Raw genomic sequence first — 26,508 nt, forward strand, 5'->3', positions numbered from 1 at the left:
AGGCAGAGGGTGCGTCCTTCATTATTCGTCACGGTTTATGTTTGCAGGCCGCACCCTGAAGTCTGAACACTTTCACTTTCCTTGTTCATTAAAGTGTCTGAGAAAATGGAAAATCTGCAGATGTCCGTGGATGAAATGTTAAAGTATATCCATGACTTCAGCCTGGACGGCGGCGTGCACGGTAATCAGGGGTACCAGCGGGTGCTTCTTCAGGTGTTTGGCTGGGTAGGATCTGGGAAGTCCATGCTGATCAACTCCTGTAAGTACGTCCTGGAGGGAGGAGAGTACGTCATGCACGCCAGCGATGAGCCCACTGTGGTCAGGAAGACGTACCAGCTCACCCCCAACATCACCATAGCAGACAACAGACCCATGATCGGCATCTACGACAAGGACTTACCCACAGTCTACGCTCAGCTTGGTGAGAATGTCCTACTCCAAGCTCCTGCTCTGCAGAAACTGCCCCTCCACCAAGTCATAGATCGGCAAGAACGTCCTCGACTCCTGCCCCTCCACCAAGTCATAGATCGATGAGAACGTCCTGTCCCAGACTACTGCCCCTCCACCAAGTCATAGATGGGTAACATTCCCAGTCTTACGGTATGTGCCTGTCATGAACCGGGGGTGTTTGGTTGCCCCAGTTCTTTCTTCATGGATTTATTTATATCCCACTTCCGCCTCCCTTACCCTCAGGTCAGTCAGGGAACTGCACCTAGGATAATTTGTCACCAGAAAGGCTGCCTGCTATGTACTGGCTATTGAGCACACTGCAGTGAGGGCGATATAACTACTCCCGCTCAGGCAAGAATTATAAATATCAAACGCCGTCCGTCGCTGCCAGTTTTGCCCAACCAGCTCAGAACTCTTGCTGCCATCAGCTCCTATCACTTAAGATTAATAGCGGGTCAGGAGCCAACCCAATCCGTAACACTAGCTTAACCCAATCAGTAACACTGGCTTAGGTCGGAGGACTTAGGGTACATTTAGAGCAAGGAAAACGAAGTTGGTAAGTATTATAAATTTTACACCAAAAAGATTACGCAGTGTTTACAAAAGTATATAAAAAGATATTACCAAAATGAGACAATCATAGTATGTACAAGGCAATTACAAATTAAAAGGTATTAAAAGAAGAAACACTTACAGGTCTCTCATATCATGGCTGACCATGCAGCGTGGGGAGGGGTGACATCAAAATGAATCACAGAGCCTCTCTTAGCTGTCTCCCTGGGCAAAACCTAGTGCAAAATGAGGTCCCACTATCTTATACCCCCTGCTCGTGACATCACTGAGTGGGCAGAGCTATGGGTGCCCTTCCCTCTTCCAAAGAGACTCAGAACTTTAATAAAACCTCATAACTGTCATAACTTGAGCTGAAAACCTCATAGCAGGATGCCAAAACTATCATTCTCCCAAGCAGGAGATGGGTGTTAATTTGAGCCCAAACGTGAAGTATCTGTATGACCTGGTAAAGTAGAAATCTATTTCTCGGGTTCCGCTGAAGCTGGGGTCTAGAAAACTAAAGGGTGGGTAGCTCTATTAATACACATCCCAAATATGTAACTTTCACACCTATATTACTACTTGGGGTCGAGTTATTTCATCTTGAATATCTCTAGCATAGAACAAAGAGAGCACATGGCTAGTGGAACTGCTTTCAGCCAGTTTCACAGCTGCCCAGAGGAAGGGGGAATGAGTGGTTTAGAATTACACAAAGTGTGTAGTGAGGAGCTGGTTGGGTCAAAAAGCCCACGGCGTGTCTTACACAGACCTAATGGATGTAGCAGAGCTCAGTGTGCCTGATAATATAGAATCAAATACATCTTATTTCCTGACAGTGCCCACAAATTAGAATAGCAGCCTTTTGGATGAAGTGTCCAAACCGCTGTGTTCTACGATGAAAGCACAGATGATGGATTTATAGAGATCCCATGCCCACTGTGCTTATTTTTGACGCCGAGTAAACTGAACTGTGGTGTGGAATTACGAGCCGCAGCATGTCCTGTAGTTCTTCCTTCTATCTATACTACAGGGTGGGCCATTTATATGGATACACCTAAATAAAATGGGAATGGTTGGTGATATCAACTTCCTGTTTGTGGCACATTAGTATATGGGAGAGGGAAAACTTTTCAAGATGGGTGGTGACCATGGCGGCCATGTGACACATCATACTTATTGAGAATTTCACAAGAAAAACAATGGTGTGATTGGTTTTAACGTAACTTTATTCTTTCATGAGTTATTTACAAGTTTATGACCACTTATGAAATGTGTTCAAAGTGCTGCCCACTGTGCTGGATTATCAATTTAACCCTCTTCTCCCACTCTTGACACACTGATAGCAACACCGCAGAAGAAATGCTAGCACAGGCTTCCAGTATCCGTTGTTTCAGATGCTGCACATCTCGCATGGTAAGGAAATTGTCTATGCTGTGAAGATACAACATGTGCAGCATCTGAAACAACGGATACTGGAAGCCTGTGCTAGCATTTCTTCTGCGGTGTTGCTATCAGTGCGTCCAGAGTGGGAGAAGAGGGTCACATTGACAATCCAACACAATGGGCAGCACTTTGAACACATTTTATAAGTGGTCATACACTTGATAAATAACTCATGAAAGAATAAAGTTACGTTAAAACAAAGCACACCATTGTTTTTCTTGTGAAATTCTCAGTAAGTCTGATGTGTCACATGACCCTCTTCCCATTGAAAAAAATAAAGTTGGATCTAAAATGGCCGGCATGGTGACCACCCATCTTGAAAAGTTTTCCCCCTCCCATATACTAATGTGCCACACACAGGAAGTTGATATCACCAATTCCATTTTATTTAGGTGTATCCATATAAATGGCCCACCCTGTACAATGATGGTACTGTGGGATCTGCGGACTCAGTCCTTCATTCTTTCCTTCTCAGGATCCTTCCTCCCTCTGGATGAAATGGTGGAAAAACTCAGTGAATATGAAGACCTGGTAGAGAAAGTGGAGGAGACGGATTTGGCTCCTAATTCCACAGACCTCATCGTTCCTGTGATGGTTCACTGGTAAATCCTGTGACTTTACACTGGAAATCTCCACTCCTGGGGGAGGGGTGGGCTGTCATGATTCCCAATGGCAGGGACTAAGGCAAAAACGGACGAGCTCTAGGAAGATGGTATCTTAGGTAACCGCGATACTGAACCTAACACGCAAATAAAAGTAGCCAGGGGGTGTGCCTACGTTTTATCCCTAGACACCTCGCGCCAGCCGGAGATCTAGCTTCCCCTAGTAGAGGAATACACAGACCTGGCTTGCCTCCAGGGAAACCCCAAAAGTTATAGTAGCCCCCCACATATAATAACGGTTAGGTAAGAGGAAAACACAAATGCAGTATGAATATAGATTCAGCAAAGTGAGGCCCTCTGACTAGATAGCGGAAAATACAAAAGAGGACTTCGCGGTTACCTCAAAACCCTTACAGCCATCCTGAAATTACCTTAACTCCGTTATCAACTCATGACAACGGAGTAGTAATTTCAGATCACTAGAGCTTCCAGCAGCACAAGAAATATAAATGCATGCTGGACAAAACAAACACAAAAAAAATGCCAAAAGATTCAACTTAGCTGAATTGCAGACTTGGAGCAGGTAGCAAGCAACAGAGGTGCTCTGGTAACATTGATTGCCGGCACTAGAATGACTGAGAAGCCAGACTAAATAGGAAACTCCCACTCTCCAGATGGAAACAGGTGCACTGGAAACACAAGACACAAGTCACCCAGTACCACCAGTAGCCACCAGGGGGAGCCCAAAAACAGAATTCACAACAGTACCTCCCCCTTAAGGAGGGGGCACCGAACACTCATGAGAACCACCAGGGCGATCTGGATGCGCCCTATGAAAGGCGCGAACCAAATCAGAGGCATGAACATCAGAGGCAGTCACCCAAGAATTATCCTCCTGACCATATCCCATCCATTTAACCAAATATTGAAGTCTCCGTCTGGAAATGCGAGAGTCCAAAATCTTCTCCACAACGTACTCCAATTCACCCTCCACCAGCACAGGAGCAGGAGGCTCAACAGAAGGAACAACCGGTACCTCGTACCTCCGCAACAACGACCGATGGAAGACATTATGAATGGTGAAAGATGCTGGTAGGTCCAAACGAAAAGATACAGGATTAAGAATCTCCAAAATCTTATAGGGACCTATGAACCGAGGTTTAAACTTAGGAGAAGAGACCTTCATAGGGACAAAACGAGAAGATAACCACACCAAATCTCCAACACGGAGATGATGACCCTCACGACGATGACGATTAGCAAACTGCTGAGTCTTCTCCTGAGACAACTTCAAATTGTCCACCACATGACTCCAAATCCGATGCAGTCTATCCACCACAGTGTCCACTCCAGGACAATCCGAAGATTCCACCTGGCCAGATGAAAAACGAGGGTGAAACCCTGAATTGCAAAAGAAAGGAGAAACCAGAGTGGCAGAACTGGCCCGATTATTGAGGGCAAACTCTGCCAACGGCAAAAAGGCGACCCAATCATCCTGATCAGCAGACACAAAACACCTCAAATAAGTCTCCAAGGTCTGATTAGTTCGCTCCGTCTGGCCATTAGTCTGAGGATGGAACGCAGACGAAAAAGACAAATCAATGCCCATCCTGGCACAGAACGCTCGCCAGAACCTAGACACAAATTGAGATCCCCTGTCAGAAACGATGTTTTCCGGGATACCATGTAAACGAACCACATTCTGAAAAAACAAAGGAACCAACTCCGATGAAGAAGGCAATTTGGGCAAGGGTACCAAATGAACCATCTTAGAAAAACGGTCACACACCACCCAAATGACGGACATTTTCTGAGAAACCGGGAGATCCGAGATAAAGTCCATAGAGATGTGCGTCCATGGCCTCTTCGGAATGGGCAAGGACAACAACAATCCACTAGCCCGAGAACAGCAAGGCTTGGCCCGAGCACAAACATCACAAGACTGTACAAAGGTACGCACATCCCGAGACAGGGAAGGCCACCAGAAGGACCTGGCCACCAAATCTCTGGTAACAAAAATTCCAGGGTGGCCTGCCAACACAGAAGAATGAACCTCTGAGATGACTCTACTGGTCCACTCATCTGGAATGAACAATCTCCCAGGCGGACAACGATCAGGCCTATCAGTCTGAAACTCCTGCAAAGCACGTCGCAAGTCTGGGGAGACAGCAGACAAAATCACTCCATCCTTAAGGATACCCGTAGGCTCAGAATCACCAGAGGAGTCAGGCTCAAAACTCCCAGAAAGAGCATCAGCCTTCACATTTTTCGAGCCCGGCAAGTATGAAACCACAAAATTAAACCGGGAGAAAAACAATGACCAGCGTGCCTGTCTAGGATTCAGACGCCTGGCAGACTCAAGGTAAATCAGATTCTTGTGATCAGTCAAGACCACCACCTGATGTCTAGCCCCCTCGAGCCAATGACGCCACTCCTCAAATGCCCACTTCATAGCCAATAGCTCCCGATTACCGACATCATAATTTCGCTCGGCGGGCGAAAATTTTCGAGAGAAGAATGCACATGGTCTCATCACTGAGCAATCAGGACTTCTCTGCGACAAAACCGCCCCCGCTCCAATCTCGGAAGCATCAACCTCAACCTGAAAAAGGAGCGAAACATCAGGCTGGCGCAACACAGGGGCAGAAGAAAAGTGGCGCTTAAGCTCCCGAAAGGCCTCCACAGCCGCAGAGGACCAATTGGCAACATCAGCACCCTTCTTAGTCAAATCAGTCAGAGGTTTAGCAACACTTGAAAACCCAGTTATAAATCGACGATAGAAATTAGCAAAGCCCAAGAACTTCTGAAGACTATTCAGGGAAGTAGGCTGCGTCCAATCACAAATAGCCCGAACCTTGACAGGATCCATCTCAACAGAAGAAGGGGAAAAAATGTACCCCAAAAAGGAGATCTTCTGAACCCCAAAGATACACTTTGAGCCCTTTACAAACAAAGAATTGAACCGCAAAACCTGAAACACCTTCCTAACCTGTTGAACATGCGACTCCCAGTCATCCAAAAAAATCAAAATATCATCCAAATACACAATCATAAATTTATCCAGGTATTTACGGAAAATATCGTGCATAAAGGACTGAAAGACTGAAGGGGCATTAGAAAGACCAAAAGGCATTACCAAATACTCAAAATGGCCCTCGGGCGTATTAAATGCAGTTTTCCACTCATCTCCCTGCTTAATCCGCACCAAATTATACGCACTCCGAAGATCAACCTTAGAGAACCACTTTGCCCCTTTAATACGAGCAAATAAATCAGTCAATAGTGGCAAAGGATACTGGTATTTGACTGTAATCTTATTCAACAGGCGATAATCAATACAGGGCCTCAGGGAGCCATCTTTTTTACCCACGAAAAAAAAACCTGCTCCTAAAGGGGATGAGGATGGACGGATATGTCCCTTTTCCAAGGACTCCTTAATATACTCTCGCATAGCAGAATGCTCAGGCACAGACAGATTGAACAAACAACCCTTGGGAAACTTGCTGCCTGGAATCAAGTCTATAGCACAATCGCAATCCCTGTGAGGGGGGAGAGAACTAAGTTTAGGCTCCTCAAAAACATCACAATAATCAGACAAAAATGCCGGAATTTCAGAGGGAGTAGATGAAGCAATGGAAACCAAAGGTACTTCCCCATGAGCCCCCTGACATCCCCAGCTTAATACAGACATTGTTTTCCAGTCAAGGACTGGATTATGAGTTTGCAACCATGGCAATCCAAGCACTAAGACATCATGCAAGTTATGCAACACAAGGAAGCGAATCACCTCCCGATGGTCAGGAGTCATACACATAGTCACTTGTGTCCAGAATTGTGGTTTATTCCTAGCCAAAGGTGTGGAGTCGATACCCTTCAGAGGGATAGGAACTTCCAAAGGCTCTAGGCTAAACCCACAGCGTCTGGCAAAGGACCAATCCATAAGACTCAAGGAAGCGCCAGAATCCACATAGGCATCCACAGTAATAGATGATAATGAACAGATCAAAGTTACAGACAAAATAAACTTAGACTGTAAGGTGCCAATTGCAAAAGACTTATCAACCTTTTTTGTGCGTTTAGAGCATGCTGATATAACATGAGCAGCATCACCACAGTAGAAGCACAACCCATTTTTACGCCTATAATTCTGCCGTTCACTTCTGGACAGAATTCTATCACATTGCATAATCTCCTGTGCCTGCTCAGAAGACACCGCCAAATGGTGCACAGATTTGCGCTCCCGTAAACGCCGATCAATCTGAATAGCCATAGTCATGGATTCATTCAGACCTGTGGGCGTAGGAAACCCCACCATGACATCTTTAACGGCGTCAGAGAGACCTTCTCTGAAATTCGCCGCCAGGGCGCACTCATTCCACTGAGTAAGCACAGACCATTTTCGAAATTTTTGACAATATATTTCAGCTTCATCATGCCCTTGAGAGAGGGCTATCAAGGCCTTTTCAGCCTGAATCTCCAAATTAGGTTCCTCATAGAGCAACCCCAGTGCCAGAAAAAACGCATCCACACTGAGCAGCGCAGGATCCCCTGGTGCCAATGCAAATGCCCAATTCTGGGGGTCACCCCGCAACAAGGAAATAACAATTTTAACCTGCTGAGCGGAATCTCCAGCGGAGCGAGATCTCAGAGAAAGAAACAATTTACAATTGTGCTTAAAATTCAAAAAACGAGATCTATCTCCAGAAAAGAACTCAGGTATAGGGATCTTGGGTTCAGACATAGGAGCATGTATAACATAGTCTTGGATATTTTGAACCTTAGAAGCAAGAGTATTAAGGTTTGAAGCTAAACTCTGGATATCCATTTCTCAACAGCTGAGATCTGAGCCATTCAGGGGTTAAGAGGAGAGAAAAAAGCAGCAGATTGCAATTATGGCTAGACAGAACTTCTGAGTAAAAAAAAAAAAAAAAAAAAGTGTCAGAACCTTCTTTTTTCTCTCTTTCTTCAGCCAATACTTTTAATACAATCGGGCCGGCAATACTGTCATGATTCCCAATGGCAGGGACTAAGGCAAAAACGGACGAGCTCTAGGAAGATGGTATCTTAGGTAACCGCGATACTGAACCTAACACGCAAATAAAAGTAGCCAGGGGGTGTGCCTACGTTTTATCCCTAGACACCTCGCGCCAGCCGGAGATCTAGCTACCCCTTAGTAGAGGAATACACAGACCTGGCTTGCCTCCAGGGAAACCCCAAAAGTTATAGTAGCCCCCCACATATAATAACGGTTAGGTAAGAGGAAAACACAAACGCAGTATGAATATAGATTCAGCAAAGTGAGGCCCTCTGACTAGATAGCGGAAAATACAAAAGAGGACTTCGCGGTCACCTCAAAACCCTAAACAGCCATCCTGAAATTACCTTAACTCCGTTATCAACTCATGACACCGGAGTAGTAATTTCAGATCACTAGAGCTTCCAGCAGCACAAGAAATATAAATGCATGCTGGACAAAACAAACACAAAAAAAATGCCAAAGATTCAACTTAGCTGAATTGCAGACTTGGAGCAGGTAGCAAGCAACAGAAGGGCTCTGGTAACATTGATTGCCGGCACTAGAATGACTGAGAAGCCAGACTAAATAGGAAACTCCCACTCTCCAGATGGAAACAGGTGCACTGGAAACACAAGACACAAGTCACCCAGTACCACCAGTAGCCACCAGGGGGAGCCCAAAAACAGAATTCACAACAGTGGGCACCATCTCACTGATAGAGGGGCTCTCATAATGGCCTCTTTGTTTTGGATGCCCACATGTTTACTGTTGTTCTTGCATTCTGTTCAGTACTTCTTCAGTAAATCACACCAGTTTGTATAGAAAATTTCACTGAAAATTTTCCTGGATGAAAACTCATCATAGAAATGTCGCACGTTCCACATAAGTTTGGTGTGACTTTAACGCTGCATTGACAGGTCCAAGTTTAGGCAGCAAAACAGGTTATTGGGGACAAGACCCAATTTCCCACAGTAAGATGTATTATTTCATTTTATACTGTTATTTACAGTGGAGGAGCACTGATCGAGAAGGATGCCACCGAGATGAGTTCCTTCCTGCAAGGCTGTAGAACAATGACCGGTGAGTTATGGCAGATCACAAAAAAACAGACAAAAGCAGAAAAAGACGATAAAAGGATTCATTTCAACATGTAGGATCATACAATCAGGTGACCGGCAAGAGGTGATACTACAACAGTGGCTCCTGCTGGGGTACAACCACGGAGAATATATATCACAAATCTACCCTCTAAAACCAGATTTTATTATACCTTTTTAAAAACCAAACCGTGGTTAACATCAAAATCAAAAACACCGTGAAATATCAAACAACCAACCCTACGGGGATTTTATGGGGGTCCCTGGTATGGTACCTATACTTGCACCTTCCTATCAGCAGAGGTTGGCACCCTATGGGATACGTATTGGTGCCCCCCTCATCGATGCCCCTAGATATCAATGAACCATATACTCCCTCCCAAGATATGGAATAAAGGGCACCTCTGTATCTAAACAGTAATCCCGAAGGGTCAGTTTCTTAGACTCAGAAGAAACTGTTCTGATATCAAAATGTTTAAGAGCCAGACAGGGGATATGTTTGATGTTTAACCCCTTCATGACCATGGGATTTTCCGTTTTTCCATGTTTGTTTTTCGCTCCCCTCTTTCCCAGAGCCATAACTTTTTTATTTTTCCGTTAATATGGCCATGTGAGGGCTTATTTTTTGTGAAACAAGTTGTACTTTTGAACGACGTCATTGGTTTTAGCATGTCGTGTACTTAAACGGGAACATAAATTCCAAGTGCAGTCCCACGCTTGTTTTTTGTTTGGCTTTTTTGCTAGGTTCACTAAATGCTAAAACTGACCTGCGATTATGATTCTCCAGGTCATTACGAGTTCATAGACACCAAACATGTCTAGGTTATTTTTTATCTAAGTGATGAGAAAAAATTCCAAACTTTGCTAAAAAAACAAAAACAAATTGCGCCATATTCCGATACCCGTAGCGTCTCCATTTTTCATGATCTGGGGTTGGTTGAGGGCTTATTTTTTGCGTGCCGAGCTGGCGTTTTTAATGATGCCATTTCCGTGCAGATACGTTCTTTTGATCTCCCGTTATTGCATTCTAATGCAATGTCGCGGCGACCAAAAAATGGAATTCTGGCGTTTCTAATTTTTTTCTTTCTACGCCGTTTAGCAATCAGGTTAATGCTTTTTAATGCGATTCTGAAAGCGGCGATACCAAATATGTGTAGGTTTGATTTTTTTTTTATTGATTTATTTTGAATGGGGCGAAAGAGGGGTGATTTAAACGTTTATTTTTTTTCATTTTTTTCACATTTTTTGTTAACTTTTTTTTTTTTACTTTTGCCATGCTTCAGTAGCCTCCAAGGGAGGCTAGAAGCAGGCACAGCACGATCGGCTCTGCTACATAACAGCAATCTTATGTTCGCTGCTATGCAGCAGAATTGCAGGTGTGCTGTGGGCGCCGACCACAGGGTGGCGCTCACAGCTACCGGCGATCAGTAACCATAGAGGTCTCAAGGACCTCTATGGTTACAATGTAGAAGCATCGCCGACCTCCGATCATGTGACAGGGGTCGGCGATGCAATCATTTCCGGCCGCCCGGCCGGTTAAATGCCGCTGTCTGCGTTTGACAGCGGCATTTATCTAGTTAATAGTGGCGGGTGAATCGCGATTTCACCCGCCGCTATTGCGGGCACATGTCAGCTGTTCAAAGCAGCTGACATGTCCCGGCTTAGATGTGGGCTCACCGCGGAGCCCTGCATCAAAGTGGGGGATCTGACCTCGGACGTACTATCCCGTCCGAGGACAGAAAGGGGTTAAAGAAAAAGGCTATCCGGGTCATGTTTTGGATACAGCATATAAGTTTACTGAAAAAGAAGATAGACAACATCTGCTGCAGAAAAAGGGGGGGGGGGTTGAAAGACACCGATAATGACATTACTAGGATTATTGGTACTTTTGATCATCAACATCAAAAAGTGAGAGAAGTCATTAATAGACACTGGGACATACTTAACCCCTTCACCCCCAAGGGTGGTTTGCACGTTAATGACCGGGCCAATTTTTACAATTCTGACCACTGTCCCTTTATGAGGTTATAACTCTGGAACGCTTCAACGGATCCTGGTGATTCTGACATTGTTTTCTCGTGACATATTGTACTTCATGATAGTGGTAAAATTTCTTTGATATTACCTGCGTTTATTTGTGAAAAAAATGGAAATTTGGCGAAAATTTTGAATATTTCGCAATTTTCCAAATTTGAATTTTTATGCAATTAAATCACAGAGATATGTCACACAAAATACTTAATAAGTAACATTTCCCACATGTCTACTTTACACCAGCATCATTTTGGAACCAAAATTTTTTTGTGTTAGGGAGTTATAAGGGTTAAAAGTTGACCAGCAATTTCTCATTTTTACAACACCATTTTTTTTTAGGGACCACATCTCATTTGAAGTCATTTTGAGGGGTCTATATGATAGAAAATACCCAAGTGTGACACCATTCTAAAAACTGCACCCCTCAAGGTGCTCAAAACCACATTCAAGAAGTTTATTAACCCTTCAGGTGTTTCACAGGAATTTTTGGAATGTTTAAATAAAAATGAACATTTAACTTTTTTTCACACAAAATTTACTTCAGCTCCAATTTGTTTTATTTTACCAAGGGTAACAGGAAAAAATGGACCCCAAAAGATATTATACAATTTGTCCTGAGTACGCCGATACTCCATATGTGGGGGTAAACCACTGTTTGGGCGCATGGGAGAGCTCGGAAGCGAAGGAGCGCCGTTTGACTTTTCAATGCAAAATTGACTGGAATTGAGATGGGACGCCATGTTGCGTTTGGAGAGCCACTGATGTGCCTAAACATTGAAACCCCCCACAAGTGACACCATTTTGGAAAGTAGACCCCCTAAGGAACTTATCTAGATGTGTGGTGAGCACTTTGACCCACCAAGTGCTTCACAGAAGTTTATAATGCAGAGCCATAAAAATAAAACAAAATTTTTTTCCCACAAAAATTATTTTTTAGCCCCCAGTTTTGTATTTTCCCAAGGGTAACAGGAGAAACTGGACCCCAATAGTTGTTGTCCAATTTGTCCTGAGTACGCTGATACCCCATATGTGGGGGGAACCACCGTTTGGGCGCATGGGAGGGCTCGGAAGGGATGGAGCGCCATTTGGAATGCAGACTTAGATGGAATGGTCTGCAGGCATCACATTGCGTTTGCAGAGCCCCTAATGTACCTAAACAGTAAATCCCCCCCACAAGTGACACCATTTTGGAAAGTAGACCCCCTAAGGAACTCATCTAGATGTGTTGTGAGAGCTTTGAACCCCCAAGTGTTTCACTACAGTTTATAACGCAGAGCCGTGCAAATAAAAAATATTTTTTTTCCACAAAAATTATTTTTTAGCCCCCAGTTTTGTATTTTTCCAAGGGTAACAGGAGAAATTGGACCCCAAAAGTTGTTGTCCAATTTGTCTTGAGTACGCTGATACCCCATATGTGGGGGGGGACCACCGTTTGGGCGCATGGGAGGGCTCGGAAAGGAAGGAGCGCCATTTGGAACGCAGACTGATGGAATGGTCTGCAGGCGTCACATTGCGTTTGCAGAGCCCCTAATGTACCTAAACAGTAGAAACCCCCCACAAGTGACACCATTTTGGAAAGTAGAACCCCTAAGGAACTCATCTAGATGTGTTGTGAGAGCTTTGAACCCCCAAGTGTTTCACTACAGTTTATAACGCAGATCCATGCAAATAAAAAAATTTTTTTTTCCACAAAAATTATTTTTTAGCCCCTAGTTTTGTATTTTCCCAAGGGTAACAGGAGAAATTGGACCCCAAAAGTTGTTCTCCAATGTGTTCCGAGTACGCTGATACCCCATATGTTGGGGTAAACCCGTTTGGGCGCACGGGAGAGCTTGGAAGGGAAGGAGCACTGTTTTACTTTTTCAACGCAGAATTGGCTGGAATTGAAATCGGACACCATGTCACGTTTGGAGAGCCCCTGATGTGCCTAAAGAGTGGAAACCCCCCAATTATAACTGAAACCCTAATCCAAACACACCCCTAACCCTAATCCCAACGGTAACCCTAACCACACCTCTAACCCTGACACACCCCTAACCCTAATCCCAACCCTATTCCCAACCGTAAATGTAATCCAAATCCTAACCCTAACTTTAGCCCCAACCCTAACTGTAGCCTTAACCCTAACCCTAGCAATAACCCTAACCCTAGCAATAACCCTAGCCCTAACCCTAGCAATAACCCTAGCCCTAACCCTAACACCCTAGCCATAACCCTAGCCCTAACCCTCACCCTAGCAATAACCCTAGCCCTAACCCTAATGGGAAAATGGAAATAAATACATTTTTTAATTTTTCCCTAACTAAGGGGGTGATGAAGGGGGGTTTGATTTACTTTTATAGCGGGTTATTTAGCGGATTTTTATGATTGGCAGCCGTCACACACTGAAAGACGCTTTTTATTGCAAAAAATATTTTTTGCGTTACCACATTTTGAGAGCTATAATTTTTCCATATTTGAGACCACAGAGTCACGTGAGGTCTTGTTTTTTGTGGGACGAGTTGATGTTTTTATTGGTAACATGTTCGGGCACGGGATATTTTTTTGATCGCTTTTTATTCCGATTTTTGTGAGGCAGAATGACCAAAAACCAGCTATTCATGAATTTCTTTTGGGGGAGACGTTTATACCGTTCTGCGTTTGGTAAAATTGATAAAGCAGTTTTATTCTTCGGGTCAGTACGATTACAGCGATACCTCATTTATATCATTTTTTTTTTGTTTTGGCGCTTTTATACGATAAAAGCTATTTTATAGAAAAAATAATTATTTTGGCATCGCTTTATTCTGAGGACTATAACTTTTATATTTTTTCGCTCATGATGGTGTATGGCAGCTCATTTCTTGCGGGACAAGATGACGTTTTCAGCGGTACCATGGTTATTTATATCCGTCTTTTTGATCGCGTGTTATTCCACTTTTTGTTTGGCGGTATGAGAATAAAGCGTTGTTTTTTGCCTCGTTTTTTTTTTTTTTTTTTTACGGTGTTCACTGAAGGGGTTAACTAGTGATATAGTTTTATAGGTGGGGTCGTTACGGACGTGGCGATACTAAATATGTGTACTTTTATTGTTTGATTTTTTTTTTATTTAGATAAAGAAATGTATTTATGGGAATAATATTTTTTTTAAATTTATTTATTTAGGAATTTTTTTTTTTTTTACACATGTGGACATTTTTTTTTTACTTTTTTACTTTGTCCCAGGGGGGGACATTACAGATCGATGATCTGACAGTGTGCAAAGCACTCTGTCAGATCACCGATCTCACTTACATCGGTGCAGGCTTACCAGTGTCTGCTCTGAGCAGACACTCGGTAAGCCACCTCCCTCCCTGCAGGACCCGGATGCCGCGGCCATCTTGGATCCGGGACCTGCGGCGAGGAGGGAGGTAGGAGACCCTCGCAGCAACGCGATCACATCGCGTTGCTCCGGGGGTCTCAGGGAAGCCCGCAGGGAGCCCCCTCCCTGCGCGATGCTTCCCTATACCGCCGGCACACCGCGATCATGTTTGATCGCGGTGTGCCGGGGGTTAATGTGCCGGGGGCGGTCCGTGACCGCTCCTGGCACATAGTGCCGGATGTCAGCTGCGATAGTCAGCTGACACCCGGCCGCGATCGGCCGCGCTCCCCCCGTGAGCGCGGCCGATCGCGTATGACGTACTATTCCGTCCTTGGGAAGTAGGGCCCACCCCACATGGACGGAATAGTACGTCTAATGACAGAAAGGGGTTAAAATGGATCCAGATTTGAGGGACTTTATAGGAGAACGCCCTAACATTACTAGGGCCATTAGGGGCAGCCATCGATGAGCGGGGGGCGCCAATACGTATCCCATAGGGTGCCAACCTCCGCTGATAGGAAGGTGCAAGTATAGGTACCATACTAGGGACCCCCATAAAATCTCCATAGGGTTGGTTGTTTGATATTTCACGGTGTTTTTGATTTTGATGTTAACCACGGTTTGGTTTTTAAAAAGGTATAATAAAATCTGATTTTGTAGAGTAGATTTATGATATACAGTCATATGAAAAAGTTTGGGCACCCCTATTAATCTTAAGCTTAATGTTTTATAAAAAAAAAATTTTTGCAACAGCTATTTCAGTTTCATATATCTAATAACTGTTGGACACACTAATGTTTCTGCCTTGAAATGAGGTTTATTGTACTAACAGAAAATGTGCAATCTGCATTCAAACAAAAGTTGACAGGTGCATAAGTATGGGCACCCTTATCATTTTCTTGTTTTAAATACTCCTACCTATTTTTACTGACTTACTAAAGCACTTTTTTTGGTTTTGTAACCTCATTGAGCTTTGAACTTCATAACTAGGTGTATGCAATCATGAGAAAAGCTACTTAAAGTGGCCACTTGCAAGTTGTTCTCCTGTTTGAATCTCCTCCGAAGAGTGGCATCATGGGCTCCTCAAAACAACTGTCAAATGATCTGAAAACAAAGATTATTCAACATAAATGTTCATGGGAAGGATACAAAAAGCTGTCTCAGAGGTTTCTGTCAATTTCCACTGTGAGGAACATAGTAAGGAAATGGAAGAACACAGGTACAGTTCTTGTTAAGGCCAGAAGTGGCAGGCCAAGAAAAACATCAGAAAGGCAGAGAAGAAGAATGGTGAGATCAGTCAAGGACAATCCTCAGACCACCTCCAGAGAGCTGCAGCATCAACTTGCTGCAGATGGTGTCACTGTGCATCGGTCAACTATACAACGCACTTTGCAAAAGGAGAAGCTGTATGGGAGAGTGATGCGAAAGAAGCCGTTTCTGCCAGCACGCCACAAACAGAGTCGGCTGAGGTATGCAAAAGCACATTTGGAGAAGCTAATTTCTTTTTGGAAGAAGGTCCTGTGGACTCATGAAACCAAGATTGAGTTGTTTGGTAATACAAAAAGGCGTTATGCATGGCGGCAAAAAAACACAGTGCGTTGTATAGTTGACCGATGCACAGTGACACCATCTGCAGCAAGTTGATGCTGCAGCTCTCTGGAGATGGTCTGAGGATTGTCCTTGACTGATCTCACCATTCTTCTTCTCTGCCTTTCTGATGTTTTTCTTGGCCTGCCACTTCTGGCCTTAACAAGAACTGTACCTGTGTTCTTCCATTTCCTTACTATGTTCCTCACAGTGGAAATTGACAGGTTAAATCTCTGAGACAGCTTTTTGTATCCTTCCCCTGAACAACTATGTTGAATAATCTTTGTTTTCAGATCATTTGACAGTTGTTTTGAGGAGCCCATGATGCCACTCTTCGGAGGAGATTCAAACAGGAGAACAACTTGCAAGTGGACACTTTAAGTAGCTTTTCTCATGATTGCATACACCTAGCTATGAAGTTCAAAGCTCAATGAGGTTACAAAACCAAAAAAAGTGCTTTAGTAAGTCAGTAAAAAGTAGGTAGGAGTATTTAAAACAAGAAAATGATGAGGGTGCCCATACTTATGCACCTGTCAAATTTTGTTTGAATGCAGATTGCACATTTTCTGTTAGTACAATAAACCTCATTTCAAGGCAGAAACATTACTGTGTCCAACAGTTATTAGATATATGAAACTGAAATAGCTGCTGCAAAAAAAACAATTTTTATAAAACATTAAGCTTAAGATTAATAGGGGTGCCCAAACTTTTTCATATGACTGTATATACTCAGTGTATGCCCTTAAGTGATAATTATTTTGGAATGTACAACCACGGAGAACCATCTGTGCTCATTTCCCTACACAGACACACGCAATATGATGCCCCCACAGTACGTTCCCCCACACACCGACTGCGGAGACCCGTGTGTCGTAAACAGTGCCTTTCCCCCTCTCCCACCAATCCCGTAATGAAAACACAGACAGGCCTGGATGGGTTGAACAGGTCGGTCACAATTTATTAATTTGATAAGCAGAGAGGCAATTACAATTTGCAACGGACTCAACGCTGAAGGCCCTGTCTGCAACCGCCAGGCGAGCAAGCCAATGAGCGGCTATGAACCTTTGCCCCTCTCTACACTTCCACCATGGAGGATCATGTGTATGACCTACACAGGACTCCAACCCTCACCCATCAGCATTAGGGCCTGTTCAACTCCATCCTGCAAACAGGACAGAAATATGTCAAGCCCGATGTCCGTGAGGTGAATGCCGTCCAGTCTCAGCAGTGCTGAATTATCTCCTTCCAGCTCGTGGTGGCGAACCACGATGCCATATTTTCCCTTCACAAATTTTGCCATCTTCATGTTGATCCTTCTTGATTTCTCTATGGCTTTTGTGTCCTTAGATCCGTGCCAAACGGCTAGTGGCGCTATCTCCGACCACACCAATATCATCTGTGGTAAAAGACATGTTAAACGCTCTATGTCTGTTGACATCACTGTTTAGAGCTCAGCACCTTTTTGTTTGCCCAGATCGTTACCACCGGTGTGTAGCGCTAGTACCGCCGGCCCTTTGGCCCTCTTAGCGCTTTTGACCATTTCCAGGAAGATCTGATGCCACCGGAGCCCTCTGATGCCTCTCTAGTTGACCTCCAGTTTCGGGAAGCCTAGATTTTCACTGCCCAGCCGTAGTTTTGCTCGCCCAACAGACAAAAGAATGCCCCATTACCCAAACTGTGGGCTTACAGCCGCCTGTAAGAGACGAGATGTGTTAGAGCAGGTCGGGTCTTATATATCTGGCAATACTCCAGCCCTAATTGCTTCGGTGGCAGCCCCTATCCGGAAGGAATGTGTCCCGTATTCTTTGGGTTAATACAGACTGCTTCTAAGCACTGTTTAAAGATTGCGTGAAACTGATATTTAGTAAGTGGGGACCCGTATGTGAGAGAAAGAATCTACTCGCGTGTCTTATTACCATATAGTATCTATTTTTCCATGGGGTACGGGGCCACGACATCTGACGCCTTGACCAAGACCCACATCCCTCTAACCAGTGGGATCACATTTGGATTTCCGCACTCTAATGCGAAGAGCGTCGCTGCATATGACGAGGTCTTTGTCCCGTACTGCGACTTTAACTCTGATGAAGAAATTGCAATAATATCGTGCAAGACTCAATGAAATGGGGGATGACATTCCTGACTAGGTTGAAGCCTTTTACAGCCTTTAAAGGCTTGCTTAATGAAAAAGTATTTAGTAACGTCTTCCCACCCCATTAGCTGAAAGAAAAAGGCTGTACATACACATATATGTTGGCATTTGACTAAATTTAAAGGGGGATAAAAAAAAGCCGTATTTAAAGCCATAATACAGCTGCTTTGCAGCTTCTTAAGGCTACTTTCACACTAGCGTCGTGCACTGCACGTCGCTATGCGACGTTGCGGCGCACCGACGCTGTGAAAGCGCCGCACAACGGGGGCAGCGGATGCAGTTTTCCAACGCATCCGCTGCCCCATTGTGAGGTGCGGGGAGGCGGAGTTTCGGCCACGCATGCGCGGTCGGAAATGCTGCAGACGCGCCAAAAAACGTTACAAGCAACGTTTTTTGGTGGCGACGGTCCGACACCACGACGCAACCGTCGCACGACGGTTGCGATGTGTGGCAATGCGTCACCACTGCGTCGCTAATAAAAGTCTATGGAGAAAAAACGCATCCTGCACTTTTGCAGGATGCATTTTTTTCTGCAAAACGACGCATAGCGACGTGCAGTGCACGACGCTAGTGTGAAAGTAGCCTTATTAGGGTAAAGTCTCAGCCATGGGCCCAATGCGATTATGCTCACTGGGGTTAAGCCTTGTAGGCGCTCTGTTTGCTTGGCGGGTACATCTTGATGCAGGGTGTCCGCCTCCGCAGGCTGAGCAGTCGTGCCTATACAGTACTTACAAGACGCCTGGAAGCGGCAGTTTCCCTCGTTAAATAGCAAGCAGGCCCCTGGTATCCGTACGACCACGGAATTCTGGCCTACGGCTGTTGAGTAATTAGTGGTCATTGATGAAAAGGGGGGCTGTTTTTGGGACAGCATGAGTCTTAGCCACACGTCTGTTGCTTTTGTGACCCAGCCTAGATTAGGTTGCAGGGCTAGCTGCCTGCGGAACTCCTCATCATACCGTCACCATGCTGAACGTGGGACTTGTATGAATTATATATTAGGTCCTGATAAATAAATAGTTCGGAACGGTCCATAATGCAGCTGAGGACCGCGAAGGCCTGTAGCCAGTTGTTCATTGTTTGTGCTATTTTAGGCCTATTCCTAACATATAGCTTGCCTGTCCTCCTTTCCTTATTGACAGTTTGTTGGTCTGCTAATAATAGCGACCATATGTCTACGTAGTCTTTATCCCATATCTTGTTTGGTTTCTAAATTCAAGTGTGCGCCTAATGGGCTAATACCGCAGAAAAATACGTCCTTATGAAGGCTAGCAGATTGAGGTGTTGTCCTGGTGTCAGTAGTCCCGCCTGGACGAGTCAAATGCTGAACTAGCGCCCTGATAGCCGATGCCAACTCCTTCTCTCCCGCATTGTGTATGGCGTGGAGCTCGCCAAATTAAAAATACTCACCGCTGTCCGGCGCAAGCCGAGTGTCTCCCAGTGATGGAGGGACTCTGGCTCCCGCTGTGACGATGACATGATGCTGGCAAGAAGCCCAGGGAGATGGTGATGGGACTCCCTGGCTGGTGGCCAGTGCCGCACGTGATTGTTGGGCACTGCCATGTGCCTGATGCCGAGTGACTCCAGGTGAAGGAGGGGCTCCGGCTTCCGTTGCCTCGATGGTTCGGTGCTGGCCGGAGGGCCAGGGAGCTAGGGGTGGGACTCCCTGTCCAGCAGCCAAGAACGGAGCATGTGACAGCAGAGATCTGTCGTGTGCTCGAGGCTACCGCTGATGGTGGAACTCCGGCTGTGGTATGGTCGATGATGGGGGGTGTTGATGGTTCCCTCTGGCTGACCGTCATGGGTGAAGGGTGTGGCCACCATCTTCTGTTATGCACGCAAGAACGCCTGTCGTGACTCTCCGATGCGTTGGACCATTCCGATGTGGATGGTGAATGCCATCTGGAGGACCGTGATCTAAGCAGGGGTTAATGAGGATTCGTTGTAAATTTGTGACTGTGAGATGATGGTCAATGTAACAAACCCGGCACTCAACTTCAGTATGGATGCTGAACGATTTATTGTGTAGTATCAACAATAAAACGTTTCGGTCCTGCGGACCTTCCTCAGTTACTAATTGTGAGGTAAGTAGGGAGTAAACTTCCTTGCCAATAGAGCCCTATTGGAATCACTTATTATCCAGAAACGCTCCTGGTTTCAGCTTTAAAGCTGTGGTGTGTCCGGGTATAGACGCAGTGTCCACCGCTAGTCTTAATCGTCTGCCGGTGTGAAATCATTCAGCATCCATACTGAAGTTGAGTGCCGGGTTTGTTACATTGATTAGCTATAGGGTGTGGGAGCCTACCCGTGCACCTACGCTAGCAGTGCTCACGGTTAAATTCACCTGTGAGATGATGGTGACCCCGGGGATGAGGAAGGAGCCTGAGGCACGGTTAGGGAGTCGTGAGACGGCACAGGGAGTCGTGAGATGGCACAGGGAGGTGAGCACCTAAGCCAGATATAAGGGCTTGTAACCATTGCTCACCTTCCTGTCCTGCTCTGTCGCAGGGCCTCGATCACGCCGTCAGACATAGCTGCAGGGGGAGCTCCATGACCAAAGGACAACCAGGGAGAAAGAGGAAGGCACTGACCCCAGGCACCTGAATTTAACCCCTGAGGGTGTGGCCAGACATCACTTACTTTTTCCTCCCGTTGGTCAGTTGGGTGTCCCAATTATTGCATTATCTAGGGAGTAGTGGGAGGGGGGATTTGGGCACTGCACAGTTTCCTTCTGACTTTCCCATAGGGGCTCCGCAGTCAGAGGCAAGTTCCTTAATTAGCACTGTACCTGCCAATATAGCGTCCCTACAGTTTGTTACCCCCCCCCCCCCCACACACAGTATGATGTCCCCACAGTAAATTCCCGCCCACACACACAGTATGATGTCCTCACAGTACATTCCCCCCCACACGGTATGATGTCCCCACAGTATGTCCTCCCCCTCACAGTATGATGCCCCCACAGTACATTCCCCCATACACAGTATGATGCCCCCACAGTACATTCCCCCATACACAGTATGATGCTCCCACAGTACATTCCCCCATACACAGTATGATGCTCCCACAGTACATTCCCCCACACACACAGTATGATGTCCCCACAGTACATTCCCCCACACACAGTATGATGTCCTCATAGTACATTCCCCCCACACACAGTATGATGTCCCCACAGTACATTCCCCCACACACAGTATGATGTCCTCACAGTACATTCCCCCCACACACAGTATGATGTCCTCACAGTACATTCCCCCCACACACAGTATGATGTCCCCACAGTACATTCCCCCCACACACAGTATGTCCCCACAGTGCATTCCCCCACACACAGTATGATGTCCCCACAGTACATTCCCCCACACACAGTATGTCTCCACAGTACATTCCCCCACACAGTATGATGTCCCCACAGTACATTCCCCCACACACAGTATGATGTCCCCACAGTACATTCCCCCACACACAGTATGATGTCCCCACAGTACATTCCCCCCACACACAGTATGATGTCCGAACAGTACATTCCCCCACACACAGTATGATGTCCCCACAGTACATTCCCCCCACACAGTATGATGTCCCCACAGTACATTCCCCCACACACAGTATGATGTCCCCCCACAGTACATTCCCCCCACACAGTATGATGTCTCCACAGTACATTCCCCCCACACAGTATGATGTCTCCACAGTACATTCCCCCACACACAGAATGATGTCCCAACAGTACATTCCCCCACACACAGTATGATGTCCCCACAGTACATTCCCCCCACACAGTATGATGTCCCCACAGTACATTCCCCCCACACAGTATGTCTCCACAGTACATTCCCCCCACACAGTATGATGTCCCCACAGTACATTCCTCCACACAGTATGATGTCTCCACAGTACATTCCCCCACACACAGAATGATGTCCCAACAGTACATTCCCCCACACACAGTATGATGTCCCCACAGTACATTCCCCCCACACAGTATGATGTCCCCACAGTACATTCCCCCCACACAGTATGATGTCTCCACAGTACATTCCCCCACACACAGAATGATGTCCCAACAGTACATTCCCCCACACAGTATGATGTCCCCACAGTACATTCCCCCCACACAGTATGTCTCCACAGTACATTCCCCCCACACAGTATGATGTCCCCACAGTACATTCCCCCCACACAGTATGATGTCCCCACAGTACATTCCTCCACACAGTATGATGTCTCCACAGTACATTCCCCCACACACAGAATGATGTCCCAACAGTACATTCCCCCACACACAGTATGATGTCCCCACAGTACATTCCCCCCACACAGTATGTCCCCACAGTACATTCCTCCACACAGTATGATGTCCCCACAGTACATTCCTCCACACAGTATGATGTCTCCACAGTACATTCCCACACAGTATGATGTCCCCACAGTACATTGTCCCACACACAGTATGATGTCTCCACAGTATATTCCCCCACACAGTATAATGTACCCACGGTATATTCCCCCACACAGTATAATGTACCCACAGTACATTCCCCCACAGTATGATGTCCCCACAGTAGAATCCCTCCCACTTCACACTCTTTTTACTCCTAGAGACACTTCTGTCTGCAAATTGTGTCTTCAGAGGAAGAAGACAAACTCTAGTGCCACCTATAGGAAGTAAAAATACTTATATCCTAAGTCATGTGACACTTCTAGGATTTCTACACCCAATAGGTGGCGTTAGAGCTCTCCTCATTCTCCTCTCTGGAGAGGCAATTTCCATATTTAAATTTCCCAGAGAAGCCTTGCAAGGCTTAACTCTTGGCATGCCACTTCACAAGGAGCAACGTTACCCCTTGGATCTCGAGTGTCCAAACACATACGGACACAGTGCCTGTAAGATACCAGTAGAAATGCAGGAAGTCATTAGATACTTGAAGAACCCCACTTGAGTTTTGGCACATTTGCACAACCACTTTATTTTCTTTCTTCATGCACACACCCTTATTCTAGGCCTTTGGATGGGGAATTTTTAAAATTCCCGGTCGAGTGTCTGGTCAGTATTACACTGAAAAACCTTCACTTTTTATTTTTAGAAAGTAGTTCCCTGATGGGTTCCCTTCTTGACAGGTTTTGGTTAGAGGGGGTTGGAGTGTGTGGCCATCAGGTTCTGCTCCCTCCTGACCCCTTGGGTCTCCTATCTGGAGGACAGCGTTGTTGGCTTCCCTCTCCTGGGAGGGGAGCACAGTCTTAGGCTACTTTCACACTAGCGTCATGCACTGCACGTCGCTATGCGTCGTTTTGAAGAAAAACGCATCCTGTAAAAGTGCTTGCAGGATGCGTTTTTTCTCCATTGACTTGCATTAGCGATGCAGTGCGACGCATTGCCACACGTCGCAACCGTCGTGCGACGGTTGCGTCGGACCGTCGCCACCAAAAAACGTTGCATGGAACGTTTTTTGGTGCGTCGTCTGCAGCATTTCCGACCGCGCATGCGCGGCCGGAACTCCGCCCCTGCCTCCCCGCACCTCACAATCGGGCAGCGGATGCGTTGAAAAACAGCATCCGCTGCCCCCGTTGTGCGGCGCTTCCACACTATGCGTCGGTGCACTGCAACGTCGCATAGCGACGTGCAGTGCACGACGCTAGTGTGAAAGTAGCCTTAGGCCCCCACTGTCTTACTTGGGTGAGAGCTCAGGCAGATGCTGGGGGTAAGATTGGGTCTCCTCTGGCTTCAGCTGGAGGAGACTATTTGTCCCTGTGTCTCACTGTGGCCTTCTGGCTTGGAGGGACAGGGAACGGTTTGGAGGACACTTCTCTTTTTTGGAGAGGGTTTCAAGATGACAAGCATCTCAGCGCACTTTTTTTGTGGCACTTAGTCACTTTTTTAAGTGCACTATGGTGTAGGCACAAACTCAGGCATTAAAAAAAAAAAAAAAATAGACAGGTGAAGATTTACAGTCTTCATTCATGTCAATGACTAAGGAATCTTCCAATGAAGGTATTTTTCTTTCACATCGCAATCTGTTACATATAAATAGAAATCTTCAACTTTCACATTGGTCCCTGGGAATAATTTTATACTAGTACTTTACTTTTCTTTACTGAAGACTTTTCAGAACACTCATCATCACAGGCAGGATCACAATGACTGATAACACCTCTGTATACAGAAGATAGCTAAACATCCACAGTATGTGATGTCACAGCTCACCTCCTCCCCTTCCTGGACAATTACTGATAATACCTCTATATACAGTAGATAACACAGGATCCACCATTCACAATAGGTGATGTCACAGCTCACCTCCTCCCCTTCCTGGACAATTACTGATAATACCTCTATATACAGTAGATAACACAGGATCCACCATTCACAATAGGTGATGTCACAGCTCACCTCCTCCCCTTCCTGGACAATTACTGATAATACCTCTATATACAGTAGATAACACAGGATCCACCATTCACAATAGGTGATGTCACAGCTCACCTCCTCCTGTACAATGACTGATAACACCTCTGTATACAGGAGATAACACAGGTAAACAGGTGATTTTAAAACAAACCTTAGCCTGTGAAGATGAGCGCAGTCCTGAGACGTCATCTAATGGTCCCCGCATCCTCCGCCGCTCTGTTTCGAGCTCAGTATCTGACGGCCAGGTAATGATGACATCAGTGGGTGATACAGGGTCACTTCTTGTCTTCTCGCAGGTCTCTCCCCCATAATTATCATTACTCGCAAGAACAATCCGTATGCAGAGGAGATAGAAAGACGATTCCGACTGGCAGGTGCGGAGCAGGTAGTGCTGGTAGAAAACTACACCAAGGAAGACCACCTGCGGACCCTCAGCAAGGACACCGCTATCCTGACGTTCCTATACCATGCTCTGCAGGACGTCACCTTCCGGATGTCAGAGCGGCGCCACGTTGTAAGAGAAAGAGCCGAGCGCAAAAAGTTCCTGATCAAGTACATGCACCACATGGTGCTGGACAGGGAGATCCAAAAACTGAGGGCGACCCACAGGACTAACCGATAACGGTAATCAGCACCACGTCCGCCATCACCAATCGTGGAGGGATCGTCTCATCTTCTTACAATTAATAAAACAGCAAAGAGCTTGTAAAAATAATATTTAGGCTATGTGCACACGTTGCGGTTTTTGCCGTGGATTCGCAGCAGTTTTCCATGAGTGTACAGTACCATGTAAACCTATGGAAAACAAAATCCGCAGTGCACTTGCTGCGGGGACACGTAGCGTTGTTTATTCCACAGCATGTCAATTCTTTGTGCGGATTCCGCAGCGGTTTACATCTGCTCCACAGTAGGAATCCGCAGGTGTAAAACCGCAGGTGGAATCCACACAAAAACTGCATAAAATCCGCGGTAAATCCAGAGGTAAAATGCTTTTTACCTGAGGATTTCTCAAAACAGGTGCAGAAAAATCCGCAGAGGATCCATCTACATGAAGGCCATGCTGTTACCGATTACTGCTCATTGCCTTAGTTACCGACCACCTCTGCCGTCTTCTCAGCGGAGGCCGGTCTCCCAGGCAATAAGTGCGTGGTTTACAAGCCTTTTCTTTAGAACTTGTAAGCGCTACTCTGACTTTCTCCTCAGATCCCCTGCGCTCCTCCGGTATAGCAGAGGCAAAGTTGCAGAGGTCGGGTCAGCAGTGCGACCAACCATGCTGCTGGGGTGAACGGTCAATCACAATGGCAGCAGGGAGCCGAGGAGGAGATGGAAGATGAGCAATCCCTCTAACTGTGCAGCACTGGATCCACAGCACGCTATGTAAGGGCTGATTATTTCAGTACAATCTGTTGCCTTTTTCCATCATGGTGAACGGTGGTTTTTTCAGCTCTCTATGGCGGTATTGTCTGTGTGGCTGTATTACCTATGTTTGTCTCTTCTAGAGCACTGAGGTTTAAGGCTAAGTGCACACGTTGCAGAATTGCCGCGGAAATTTCCGCGGCAATTCTGAAGCGCCTGCCGCAGGTATATCGCATGTGGAATTAGCATGCGTATTACCGCAGAAAACTAGCGTTTTACAAGCATAATTAGCTTGCAGAATGCTAGCGTTTTCCAAGCGATCTGTAGCATTGCTTGGAAAACAGATTGACAGGTTGGTCACACATAGTGTTTGACAAGTGTGAGCAACTTTTTACTATTGATGCTGACTATGCCGCATTAATAGTAAAAGATAGATTGTTAAAAATAATTTAAAAAAAAAATGGTTATA

At 45.8% G+C, this 26,508-nt stretch overlaps 1 protein-coding gene across 2 annotated transcripts; it reads left to right on the forward strand.

The window, feature by feature from the left end:
- Window positions 1-16: 16 nt before the first annotated feature.
- On the forward strand, window positions 17-25,508 carry LOC143785109 (uncharacterized). 2 transcript variants are annotated; one of them, XM_077273781.1, is made up of 4 exons: window positions 17-421; window positions 2,921-3,047; window positions 9,074-9,144; window positions 24,980-25,508. In XM_077273781.1, the coding sequence occupies exons 1-4, from the start codon at window positions 106-108 to the stop codon at window positions 25,303-25,305; spliced, it is 840 nt and encodes a 279-aa protein (XP_077129896.1). In that variant the 5' UTR covers window positions 17-105; the 3' UTR covers window positions 25,306-25,508. The 2 variants fall into 2 exon arrangements, with proteins under 2 accessions (XP_077129896.1, XP_077129897.1); XM_077273782.1 differs by having other exon boundaries at window positions 52-181.
- Window positions 25,509-26,508: the final 1,000 nt, after the last annotated feature.

The sequence above is a fragment of the Ranitomeya variabilis genome, chromosome 7, assembly GCF_051348905.1.
Source record: "Ranitomeya variabilis isolate aRanVar5 chromosome 7, aRanVar5.hap1, whole genome shotgun sequence".
Lineage (NCBI taxonomy): Eukaryota > Metazoa > Chordata > Amphibia > Anura > Dendrobatidae > Ranitomeya > Ranitomeya variabilis.